The 12,047-nt window shown below is 54.4% G+C and overlaps 4 protein-coding genes and 1 non-coding gene across 5 annotated transcripts; 2 read left to right on the top strand and 3 right to left on the bottom strand.

Moving 5' to 3' along the window:
• Positions 1–143: 143 nt before the first annotated feature.
• On the bottom strand, positions 144–1,974 carry CLUP02_01109 (cytochrome P450; the record flags this gene model as incomplete). Its single annotated transcript, XM_049280151.1, has 5 exons — positions 144–286; positions 391–1,091; positions 1,145–1,213; positions 1,272–1,749; positions 1,809–1,974. The coding sequence occupies 5 exons, from the start codon at positions 1,972–1,974 to the stop codon at positions 144–146; spliced, it is 1,557 nt and encodes a 518-aa protein (XP_049136108.1).
• A 749-nt stretch (positions 1,975–2,723) lies between these two features.
• CLUP02_tRNA009 lies at positions 2,724–2,808 on the bottom strand. Its single transcript has one exon. It is a non-coding gene; the product is annotated as a tRNA-Cys (tRNA).
• Positions 2,809–5,838: 3,030 nt separating this feature from the next.
• Positions 5,839–6,036, top strand: CLUP02_01108 (uncharacterized protein; the record flags this gene model as incomplete). The annotated part of the gene is made up of 1 exon (XM_049280150.1): positions 5,839–6,036. One exon carries the CDS (start codon positions 5,839–5,841, stop codon positions 6,034–6,036), a length of 198 nt encoding a protein of 65 aa, XP_049136107.1.
• Positions 6,037–7,934: 1,898 nt separating this feature from the next.
• CLUP02_01107 (alcohol dehydrogenase 1) lies at positions 7,935–9,055 on the top strand (the record flags this gene model as incomplete). Its single annotated transcript, XM_049280149.1, has 2 exons — positions 7,935–7,995; positions 8,055–9,055. The coding sequence occupies 2 exons, from the start codon at positions 7,935–7,937 to the stop codon at positions 9,053–9,055; spliced, it is 1,062 nt and encodes a 353-aa protein (XP_049136106.1).
• Positions 9,056–9,940: 885 nt separating this feature from the next.
• CLUP02_01106 (actin-like protein 3) lies at positions 9,941–11,623 on the bottom strand (the record flags this gene model as incomplete). The annotated part of the gene is made up of 7 exons (XM_049280148.1): positions 9,941–10,006; positions 10,060–10,893; positions 10,953–11,039; positions 11,092–11,138; positions 11,194–11,421; positions 11,484–11,506; positions 11,589–11,623. The coding sequence occupies 7 exons, from the start codon at positions 11,621–11,623 to the stop codon at positions 9,941–9,943; spliced, it is 1,320 nt and encodes a 439-aa protein (XP_049136105.1).
• Positions 11,624–12,047: the final 424 nt, after the last annotated feature.

The raw sequence follows: 12,047 nt of genomic DNA, 5'->3' as shown, positions 1-12,047 counted from the left end.
GCCAGCCAGTGTCGCTGTAGTCCTTTTTTGTGATTTATTTTCGTAGATGCCACTGCGGCCCTTTGTTTTCTTTTTTTCTTTTTTCGTTACATCGTCGCAAGGACTGAGAAACACTCGCTGCCGTCTTTGCGGCTTTTTGACAATTATGCCATCTCACCATCGACAGCCTCGAAAAGCGCGATAGGCACGCCATGGCCCGGCGCGCCGACGATCTCGGCCCTGATGACCTGCGCGTTCCAGTCTCCGCGGTACTCGAGCCTGTCAAACTTTTGCAGAATCCTCGCCACTGGGTGCGTGTTAGCATTTGCTCAGCAATATCACCATATTCACAGTACATGGCCCGAACGGAAAGATGAAAAGGTGCAGGGGGGGACAAGGACGGGCACTCACTCGTATAAGCCATCTCCGTGTTGGCAAAGTTTTGTCCAACGCAGATTCTCGGACCACCATTGAACGGCACATACTGCCATGGCTTCGGCTGCCAGTGCTCCCACCGTTCGGGGCTGTAGATGGCCGGGTCCGCAAACGTCTCTGACACTTCAGGATATAGATCCCGCCTTCTCTGCATGGCGAGCGTGCTGTACACAACTGAATCTCCCTCGATCACGGCGATGTCGGGGTTGCCATTCCTGCCAGGCAAGGTCGTAGTCGTCAACGCGGAGCGCACATTGAAAGGCACCGCTGGGTACAGACGCAGAGTCTCCTGGAGGCAGTTGGTCAAGTACTTCATGCTCTTGAGGTCCTCGTAGGTCGGTGCCCTCTTGGGTCCCAAGGTCGTCAGGATCTCAGCGCGCAGCTTGGCATATGTGGCAGGGTAGCGGGAGAGCTCGTAGAGAGTCCACGAGAGCGTTGCAGCAGTGGTATCACGACCAGCGAGGAGGATAGCAACGAGCTGGTCGCGGATGACCTTGGGGTCGCGCGTGAAACGAGCAATGTTGTGAAGGAAGGTGAAATCCTTGTCAGACTTGGAGAGCTTCTCGAGCTCTGATGGCGGCAAGGCCAGGGCCTCTTGGATGAAAGGGTGGATAAACTCCTCAATAACCTTGATGCCGCGCTTGTAAGTTCCGTGGGGCAAGATGTTCTCAAAGGGTCTGGCACTGGGTCAGCTCGGCTAATTCTGTTCACTTTCGTCAAGGACACATACGCCATGATTGTGTAAAACATTTGATAACTCTGGACCTCGTTGAATGCGTGTGCAAAGTGATGCTTCGGGCTGTCAGGTAGATTAGCATCGCGTCAGGGCCAATTGTAGGTATGAGTGGTCTACTCACTTGCCAAGACTGTTAACACCATGTCCGAGCAGGAAATCGGTCGTCACATCAAGCGTCATACGGTAGAATAGATCCGAGATATCAAAGGTGACTCCTGACGCCGGGAACTTGTCCATCATGATGTTGGTCCACTTGTCAAAGATGTGTAAGTCGCTAACTCGATCCTTGATGAACATAGGCCGGATCAAGCTCCGGTTATCCTGCCACGTCTTTCCATCCGTAGTGAAGATGCTGTCGCCAAGGAACGGAGACCAGACTTGATGAAACATGGGCCCCTTTCCAAAGTCGGCAAACTTGGAGGTGAGGACAGTCTTAATGTGCTCCGGCTCTCTGGTGATGAGGAAGCGGAGCTTACCCGTGAAGCCAATCTCGACTGTGTTCGGAGACTCAGGGGTAGCGACGCTGAAAAGAGTGTTGAATCCCTCGAGGAGCTGGTGCCTAAGTTGATAGCGTCCAATCCGCAAGAATACCGGAATGGCTTCGCACTAATTAGCCGCCCGATCTTTGGTGCGGGGAGAGGACCCTTCTCATTGTTACCTGTAAAGGGGTTGGAAGCGATGACTGGAGCTCTCACACCACCAGACTTTCTGAGGAGATACTCCATTCTAACCCTGAAGAACACCAGAAGGAGAAGGTAGGCTCCAAAGATGGAGCCTCCGATGTAGAGCGGGTTAGCCGCCGTCAAGCTCTCGAGTAAACCCATCTTGATGGAAGTGCGAGTTGAATCTCCCAGCAATTACACTAAGTGAGGGTTCCTGTAATGACAGGTGTCTCCGGGACAGGTGAAGAGGGGGTTTTGAGGAGAAGAAAGGTTTTAGAGATCGAATTGCAAATTCAAGGCTGTAGAATTTCTGCAACTAGGGACAACCAATGTTTAGCACCAAGGGGCTGGGCAGGAGGTAGGAGCAGCATCGTCTTAACTGAGTTGTTTCAATCCTCACCGAGCGGCACATGTAAGTGTGCTTGCTCAGGCCGCGGTTAGGTTCGACCCTCCACTTGGGGTATGCCTTCACTTGTTTCGTTTGGACTTGGTGGTCATCATCCTCAGGTGAGAAGACGATTGGCTAGAAGACCTAGCTCATGCATCGTGATCGAGCGTCTTACACGGACCATCCCAGGATCTGCCATGCAACTGCACTTGTCTCAATGTCACTAAACCAGCGTCAATCGTCTGGGCTGCCCGTACGTTCCGACACTTACAACGCAGAAGGTGAGCTGTAAAGGCGGGGGGACTCGGCCAAGCCCCCGCATGACACTGGCCAATGTCTCCGTTGAGTCTAAACGGCTTCCGATGCGAGGACAGGACGGTGTCACATCACGTCCGGATGCTTGTTTGGCATGCAAGCCCAAAAACAATTCAGGATGGCAAAATAGGACTAGGGCTTTGAAGGAAGCCTTCCAATGCTTAATCTCGAGGATCTGGGGGCAGGTATTCGCAAAAACAAAAGGCACAGGACCGACCGCGATTCGAACGCGGGGCCTAGAGATAAACTGCGTGTCACTGCAATCTCTCGCTCTACCACTGAGCTATCGATCCTACTCAGTTATTGGATGATTTTCTGAGCCCAAGTACGACTCTATGGATCAATAGTCTTGTCGGCCCGCTCCCCACGCAATCCCTGACTGGCTCCACAATGGCGGGAGATCAGATCCAGGTTCATCACCTTCAGGAAGCCAGTCGGCGAAATTCTCCTCATGCCAAGTTGTGTGATGTGCTGAATGGCACCCTTGAACTTGTGTATTTCGACAACGCGGAAGTGGCGTGCGTGACAGCTTTGACATCAGTACCAGATGAGAGCGGTTATCGAAGCAGAAACTTCAGCTTGGGCTGCCTCATGTCAAACTTGGACAGGTCACAGCGTAGACTAATACGCCAGACCGTTTCTCCCCCTCTGGTTAGACTCTCAGCGTTGTCGCAGCTGTCAAAACTTCAGGTCAAGGTATCGTGCAACCGTCGTATCACGATCGGCTCGAAAAGGAAACGATGTCGCCCTGCCATAACCAATGGGATTATGATCGTCCTCACTCCATCTTGAAACCCTTTGTCAGTCTTAGATCGGACAGTGCACAGCCTTTGGAGCGTTCATCTTGTAAACGGCATGCCTTTTCACTTGAGATGAAGCAATTTGTCAAGATGTCGGAAGAATAGCAAGAAATTGATGGCCACCACTTTGAATGGCTCCTGTAAGCTTGCAGTGACAATCCAGCCCAGGTCCAGTCTCGACATTCGTAATCACTTCTTGGATCTGGCGATGAATTCCCGTGATGATCATCTCGCTCAGTCGTATGCTGGCATTCGAGGAAGGCTGCTCCAGAGCAGTGACTAACGATGCCGCTGCCACCCGCGACATGAGAGGAAGACATAAAGTGCTCCGCTTTCGTAGAGGAGAGGCAGGCTGATGCGTGTTGAGCTCCGTTGCCCCAACCTCGTTCCTCGAAATCTAGTGCTGGCTGTCGAACTTAATACAAAGCCAGAAGCGGATATTTCGTTGATAAAAGCTTCTCGACAGGACCGAGAAATTTTGGTGGCATATGACTGCCCAGCTCGGGATATCGGTTACTGCCAGAAGCCCCGAATTTGCGCCTGATTCGATGGCAAGGTAGGTGACTTTTCTCCGCGTAGTTCGTAGAGGCCCATGGGGATTGCGCGGGGTCTCCTCAGCCCCAGATTCACGGCTCTCCACGTTGGCCAGATGTCTCTGGCAGTGTCTTCCGCTCTTCCGGAGCAGACTGGGCGTCTGTTTCCGTCCCCGACTGACTGAGGTGGCCGAAACTCGCAGGGTACCGGTAATCTCAGAGAACAACCCTCCGCTCGTCCTTGAAGCCGCCGCACTACCGGATCCGGGGATGAACCCGGGCGTCATCATTGACTGGGGTCTCGAGACATAGTGCGCCGCACACAGTGTAAGTTGTTGGCAGGCAAAGTAAGGGAGTTGACCGAGGGTTTCGAGCTGCAGGAGCTTCCCCGCAAAGCTGGAGAAGCAGGAAGAGTGGTTGGTTGGGGTTCTGAGCGTGTTGAGGCAGGATGGGATCAACTGTTTGAGTGAGAGGTTCAGCTATTCATAGGCGGTATGCGGGGAATAGATGGGGGAGGGTTCGAGAATCGCGGGGCCCCATCCGTAGCCGCCACGCTTGTGGGCAACTCTGTCAGACGCAGTGGGCATTGTCTGCGTCAGGAGGTTGGATTTGCAAAGCTCCCTTCGAGCGAAGGTGTGGAGGCTGGCCCTCATTATTGGAGTATGTCGGTGGAGGTTTCGCAGGCAGGTGGCAGCGTGCTGCGGAAATTTGGGGGAATACAGCATGAGCAACGAGCTTGCAGCCGAAGTTGCAGCGTGAGGCGTGAATAAGTGGCACCAAAGGGCGGGGGATTGTGGGGGGACAAATTCCTACCAGCTAGGGTATTAGCAGTAAGTCCAAGTGTTGAGGCAGCGTATGCTTTGTTGTTTGCCTACCTCTGCTCTGATCCAGGGATTATGTGTGTTGTGTGGCCGTATCGTGTGTCGGACGGGGCGTGGTGTTGTTGAGTAGGGGTTGCGAGCTGCATGATCCGCAGGTCCCGCTCTGGGCGAACGGAGATGAGGATTCTGAAGCTATTCGCAGCCACCTCCCTGCGACTTCGGACTAAGACTCGTGCGGCTGCTGCGCCTTTGCAAACATGGCACGCAGTAGGCAATGTCCACGAGAACCTAGGGAGGCTCGTCTCGAGTTAGCTACCTTTTACGCGGCTCATGATTGCTTGCTTGGCACTTGTCCGGCCAAGTATGGTCGAGTTTGCTGAAACCTATGGGGGCATTACACGCATCATCTGGAGCTCTGTATGGAGAGAGTTTAGCTTTAGATTCGATATCGTGCAGCAGAAGTTGACACGGAGCATGTGAATTGTACAGTGAGATAGGTATGTTGTTGATAATGATGATGAACAGTGACGGAACCGTCGACGGGCGGGAATTAGGCCCCTGGAACGGTCAAGGCAGCTGGACTGTTTTCGGCGGGTTTGGTGGTGTGCGGCATGAGGTGGTGTGTAGAAGAAGGAGCGAGCGATGCCCGGCGTTGGGTGCTTCTGTCCCAGTAAGGCCGTTCAGATGCCGAGAGATCGCAGCGACAGGCGTCAGCGGAAGGGTGTATGGACCCTGTAAGGTAGTCGATCTCCACTAGAGCTTCCACTGCTTGATCACCACCACCACCAAATGGCCCAAATGCCAATGTCGAATGGAGATTGTACGGCGTATTCTCAGTGTACTCATAGTATGACTAAGGCATGGAAAGTAGGGTGGGGAAGAAGGTGCGCATCCCGACTATCCGCGTTTCCTGCTTTCTGGACAAGCGAGTGGTGTCATGATATGACGGACCTTCTGTTGTTCTTTCCCAATGGCTCCGAGCAACATTTGTTCATTGCGGGAGTTCCTTTCAGGTGGGAACGGGCTGAGAGGGATTAAAAAGAATATCCCAGAATAAAAAAAGGAGGCTCACCAAACGACGAGGATCTGGACATGGATCCGGCAGCTCCCGAAATGGGGAATGGGCTTTCCGTGGTGCTGTTATCCCACTCCTGTGGCGCGGGCCTGCCATGGCTTTGGCCGCATCTCATTCGTCCCATCTCGTGATTCTCCATCTTCAGCTTAGAATCTGGTGCTTTTCTGGTAGTTCTTCGGCCCTACAGCTCGAAATCTCTTCAGCAACACCGCAACATGCAATCCATCGGCCCTGTCTCGCAACTGCGTCAATTCGGAACAAGTCACAATGGATTCAAGATGGATACTGCTAGAATCCCACTCGGGCTGCCTCGCCTGCATGTTCGCCGTCACTTTCGGTCTCGTATCTATCAGATCAGATCAGGTCCGCCGATCCAATCCAGACGCAAAGAACATGCAGGAAAGCAAGTTGGCATAGGTAGCATTTGATGGTGTGTAATACTGGACCGAAGCTGGCAGACACACGCAGTTTACGGTACAGACCTGCCAACGAAACCCAATCCAACCTGTCGGCGACGGCCGTCAACCAAACAAAGATGCTTCAACTTCCAAGAACAGGAAGAAGAGGGAACTCTCAACACGGCCGTGGTTCCACCCTTCCCACTGCTCACAGTCAGACCTGCAGACGAAGCCCACTCCCCACTCGCCTCGACGTCGTTCACTATGGGTTGCGCTGTGCTCCGACGTCAATCCGCACCTGTCAGGTGGAGTTGTCGGTTCCTTCGTCAATCATTCCCCCTATCCATGCCATGGACGAGAAGTTCAATCGAAGGAAGCCTCGAGACTCAGAGTCGAGAACGTACCAAAACTTCCATCTGCCCATGCCCGCTGTCCTAACGCACCAACGCCCTTGATCCTAGCTCACATATCCCACACCACGTCTGCGCCTTACTGTGTATAGTGGTGCGTGTGTAGGGTCTCGAAGTGCCAGGGGGCGCCTTATGGCCTATCCAGCCCGTCGTCCGCTATCCGCGCCTTCGGTCGACGGCAGCCGTTGCATCGACGATGCATCCCAAAACATGCCTCGAGTGCCTCTTCGTGGTACCTCTGCACTGGGGAAAGCTGCTTCTGAGGCCAATCACGGTCCGACACCGCCATGCTCTTACGCTCCCGCTTGCCCTAACAACGCGCGGGGTAATACTGCGTGAATGTTCCCTTTGTACCTAGCCTTCTTTTCCAAGGTAGCAGTAGCAGCACTACAACTTTCTCCCCCAACCCGGTGGAGCAAAACCGCGGGCAGCCCGTTACTGCGAGCCTCGAGACTGCAAGTGCAGGCAGAGAACGACTCGGGACGTGCAGGAAGCGCCGCCGTGTAATGGAACCCGGCGGGAGCCCCAACCCGCGCGTGTACGAGTACGTACCCAGGTGTACTGCACAGTACATGGCAGTCTTCGGGCAGAGACACCAACCACCACTCTTCCCTTTCTCCTAGGTTCTCCAACAACCTCTCAGAGCTGTGCTTGATGGGCGATGATCCGGCCCACCTGGGACCCGGCCGTGTCCTTGGCTTTCCTCACATATTTTGCACAGAGTTGGGGGTGTCAACTGGGTGTGTACTTTGTCAGTTTTCTAAGGCGTGTCTCGAACTCCTTCTGCCACTGTGAGGGGTAAAGCTCCTTAGACTGCGGTTCCTGGCCTGTCGTCAACATCATACGTTTTTTGCTCTAGCCTTGTCCAGTGGATGCCCAGTCGGCCCTGATACCACACCTCACCTCACTCGTCAGAGCCGTCTCTTCCCAGTCCTTCCTGCTTTGCCTCCTCTCGGCTTGGAAGTCTCAACCCACTTTATCCTTCTCTCCGGTACTGCTTCACCATGCCATGCTTCAGTTGACATGACAGATGTACCAAAGTATCTCGCCCAGAACGTCCATCCCTGACACGAACCGTCCGATGCCGTACCGAGCTTCCCCCAGCTGTTGGAGAGCAGACCACTGCCACCCTCACCACCACCCCCACTTCTCACTTATACCACCGTTCCTGGCCATGTCCAAGATGTTGCTCTCATCTCTATATAAGACCAGTGTCGCCATGCTCTGGTTTCCCGTCTGATCAGATCAAGCGATCCAAGCTCAACAGCCTTCCATCTTACATTCCAATCTCTTCTTCTACTTCATAGGAAGATCCCAGATTTCATCTGTACTTCAGAGACATCTTCGTACACACACACACATTACCAACACAAACCATCATAATGGCCGCTCCCGAGATCCCCACCGAGCAATGGGCTCAGGTTATCGAGAAGACTGGAGGCCGTATGTAACCACAGCATCCCTCATAGCTCGTTCATATTATCGCTAACATGATATCCTAGCCGCCGTCTACAAGAAGATTCCCGTTCAGAAGCCCGCCTCTGATGAGGTCTTGATCAACGTCAAGTACTCCGGTGTCTGCCACACCGATCTTCACGCCATGATGGGCGACTGGCCCCTCGACACCAAGATGCCCCTTGTCGGTGGCCACGAGGGCGCCGGTGTCGTCGTCGCTCGCGGCGAACTCGTCAAGGACGTCGAGATTGGCGACTACGCCGGTATCAAGTGGCTCAACGGCTCCTGCCTCGCCTGCACCTTCTGCCAGGACGCCGACGAGCCCCTCTGCCCCCACGCCCTGCTCTCCGGTTACACCGTCGATGGCAGCTTCCAGCAATACGCCATTGCAAAGGCCGCCCACGTTGCCCGCATCCCCAAGGACGTTAGCCTCGAGGCCGTGTCCCCCGTCCTCTGCGCCGGTATCACCGTCTACAAGGGTCTTAAGGAGTCCGGCGTCCGCGCCGGCCAGTGGGTCGCCATTGTCGGTGCCGGTGGCGGTCTCGGCTCCCTGGCTCTGCAGTACGCCAAAGCCATGGGCATCCACACCGTCGCCATTGACGGCGGCGCCGAGAAGGGCGAGATGTGCAAGAAGCTCGGTGCCACCGAGTACGTCGACTTCACGACCTCGTCCGACCTCGTCGCGGACGTCAAGAAGGCCACCCCCGAGGGTCTCGGCCCCCACGCCGTCATCCTCCTCGCCGTCAGCGAGAAGCCCTTCCAGCAGGCCACCCAGTACGTCCGCTCCCGCGGCACCGTCGTCTGCATCGGCCTGCCCGCCAACGCCTACCTCCGCGCCCCCGTCTTCGACACCGTCATCCGCATGATCAACATCAAGGGCAGCTACGTCGGTAACCGCAAGGACACCGCCGAGGCCCTCGAGTTCTTCCGCCGCGGCCTCATCAACGCACCGTTCAAGACCGTCGGCCTGAGCCAGCTGAACGAGGTCTTTGACATGATGAAGAAGGGCCAGATTGCCGGCCGCTACGTCGTCGACACCAGCAAATAAGACGAACGAGGCAAGATCTCGAAACAAAAAGTTGTGGGGGCGTAATGTGAACTCTTGAGAGACCAAAAAGGTTGGGGCCTTAACGGCGGCGGTTGGGTGGCGGCGGCAGTGGTTGTGTTTCACGGCGGGCGAGTGGATGAATCTGACGTCTTTTTTTTCAAAGGGGCTTTTGCTTAGGATACCTAACCTGGGAGGGAGTTCAGCGTGTATGATATATATATCTTTCTCGTTCTATTGGAAACGAGTAATGAACAAATTTGGAAAACACTCTGCAGTTTTCTTTGAGCTTGTGACACTTGTGAGAAGCTCTTGACTTTTTGCAGACTGGCTATAAGATGGCCCAATGTTGATAGTCGCCAGAGTTCAAGCCGCAAATGCTCACGAACATCAGTCTTGGCATGCAAGTTAGCAGGGCAATACTCTAGAGTCTTCCCAGCTGACTAGAAGTGCATGAACTCAAACTGTTATAATTTTGAGATACAGGAGGGAATGGGCGTAGCCCATCTCATCTAGCGACTGGTCATGATTCTTACACTGAAGGATCATCGTGCAGTGACTGTGCTGACTCTGTGCTCTGCATCAAGCACAATCGTGGCTATGAATCTGCACATAGCGTGGTGAGCTGTATCGACCAAACACTCTAGGCAGGTGTCTGCTCTCGTCGAATGCATCTCGAGTGGACGGAGCAAGATGAGATGACAAGACACAATACAGCAGTTTTCTGGGTACCCATCCCAGCTAAGGAACGAGGACGGCTCCTCGTTCGCACGTGCAGGAAAGGCATGACAGGAAGTGGTCATGATTTTGATTCTCGTAAATAGTGGTGGTGGTAGCCTTTTGGAGATAAATATTGGCTCGCAGTCTCTATAGCACTAATCCCCAGATTTATGAACCACCAGGGCCGCCCAACAACGCAAACCGTCGAACAATGCTCGGGCCATACTCCTCATACTATAAAGAAAGTCAGCAACAGCGCTCAAAACGAGGATGAATGAAAGGCTTACCTCAGCCTTGGTGTGGCAGTAGGAACGGAACTCGGGCGTCTGTCCCAGCAAACTACCACCGAACCAGGGACCATGTCTCTGCCTCTTGTGCGTGATAACCTGGACTTCCAAGCCACCAGACTTAGCACCACCGCTGCGAACCTCACTGGCTCGGATGCGGGCATCGACCAGTTGCTTGATATCTCTCTGCAAGCGGCGACCGAAGTCCTTGTACAAGGTGCTTCCGCCGGAAAGAACAATGTTCTTGTAGAGACCACGACGCACATCGATAGGGGAAGCCTGAATGACGTTGTCGACCACGGTGGGGAGGGGCGTGAGGAAGTCGGAGCTGTAAATTTCGGGGTTGAAGAAGATCTCGGGGGCGAGGAAACGCTCGTATCCGACGTCGACGGAGACCTGACGGCCGCCAGGGTGAAGCACCGGGTGCTTGATGAAGCGAGTGGGGTCCCGGTCGTAGCGAGAGAACTCCTTGACAATATCGGGGCAGACGTAGCAGTGCTGCTCCTTAATCTCCTGAGCCGTCTTGAGCGACGAGTCCGGCTCGCCTCTATCACGCAGCAGCGACTGCACGAAGTAGGTCAGGTCGCGACCTGCGATGGGGATCGACTTGATGGAGGATCCGATGACGTATCCCTCAGCAACAGGGATAACGTGGGTAACACCATCACCAGAGTCAATGACCGTACCGGTCAAAGATCGGTCGTGGACCTTGGAAGAGGTCCATGAAGCGGCAAGGGCGAGCACAGCCTGGACGGCAATGTACAGACCGGCGCAGTTGAAGGACTCGAAGAAGATTTCGGCCGTGTTCTCGCGATTCTCGGGGGGGTTCAGGGGCTATGACAAAGTCAGCTTGGACTCTTCCGCGGCTTGTAAAGAGGTATCCCGTATCGTACCGGTTCGGTGAGGAGGAAGAAGTGATCTTCGGGTTCTACGCGGAGGTATTTAAAGATGGAGTTGGACCAGAACCGTTCCATGTGATCCTGCAAGCGATCAGCTCAAGTCCAGCACAGTCGAAGCCTTGTCATGACTAACCCAGTTCTCTATTTGGCCGTGACGGATAGGGTAGTGAAGACCATAGCCTGAATCTCGGTCAGTAGCTGTCATCCAAGAACGCGTCCGTCGCATCCAACTAACCGGGTCCTCCAGAAGCAGCAATGGCCTCATCACCAATGAAGAAGTCGAGGTCCTCGGTTCCGCGCTTCGAGTTTAAGTGGCCACCCGCACCTGCGCCGCCGGTCAGGAAGGATGGCTTATTCGCGACAGCTGGACGGCCGGAGCCCGTTCCTCCTGCACTTCCAGCAGCACCTTTCGTCGCAATGGCGGTCGGGAATACGAAGGACGGGGAGTCGTTGCCGGCGAAACCTGATTAAGACGTCAGAGATAGGAATCGGAATTTGTGTGATAGAGCTGTTCAATTGGCATACCGAGCTTCGAGAATCCCGTGCCGCTGTTGATGACCCGTTAGCTGGTGATGGTCTCACTGACGTCTGCCTCGGGGGATGCGGGGCAGGGTGACATTGGTGGCTTACTTGTCCATGACAACGGCAGGCGTTTGGTTCGCCATCGTGAATGTGTTTTCGGATGCGCTCGTTGAGACTCTAGCTCAGTTGCGGCATCAATCAAAGGTGAACAGGTCGTCGAGGCGTTGGATGTGTCGTGGAGTTGATTACGACGTACGTCCCAAGGTAGCCGGAAGTGTGTGCCTTGTCACCGATGGAAGCTCCCAACCTGCGGCTGTGCATCAGAGTGGGTGGACTCTCCAGCCATGGGAGAGGTCGGTGCCCCACCACCGAGCCCCACCAAGACATTCAGGGAGGAAAGACGGTGTATGTTGGTATGCACTGTTATGCAACACTGTAATCAACTTAGCTAAGCAGGTTGTACTGCTTCGAGATTCAACGACACTCGATCGCTCATGCCGTGCGGTCTATCAGGAAATATAGAGCCGTTTCATTTCTTGCGTGGACTGGAATACAGGGAATCACTGC

Source organism: Colletotrichum lupini, chromosome 1 (assembly GCF_023278565.1).
Source record: "Colletotrichum lupini chromosome 1, complete sequence".
Taxonomy (NCBI): Eukaryota; Fungi; Ascomycota; class Sordariomycetes; order Glomerellales; family Glomerellaceae; genus Colletotrichum; species Colletotrichum lupini.
The sequence above is the reverse complement of the archived record's forward strand: the minus strand, read 5'-3'. Positions and strand labels throughout refer to the sequence as shown.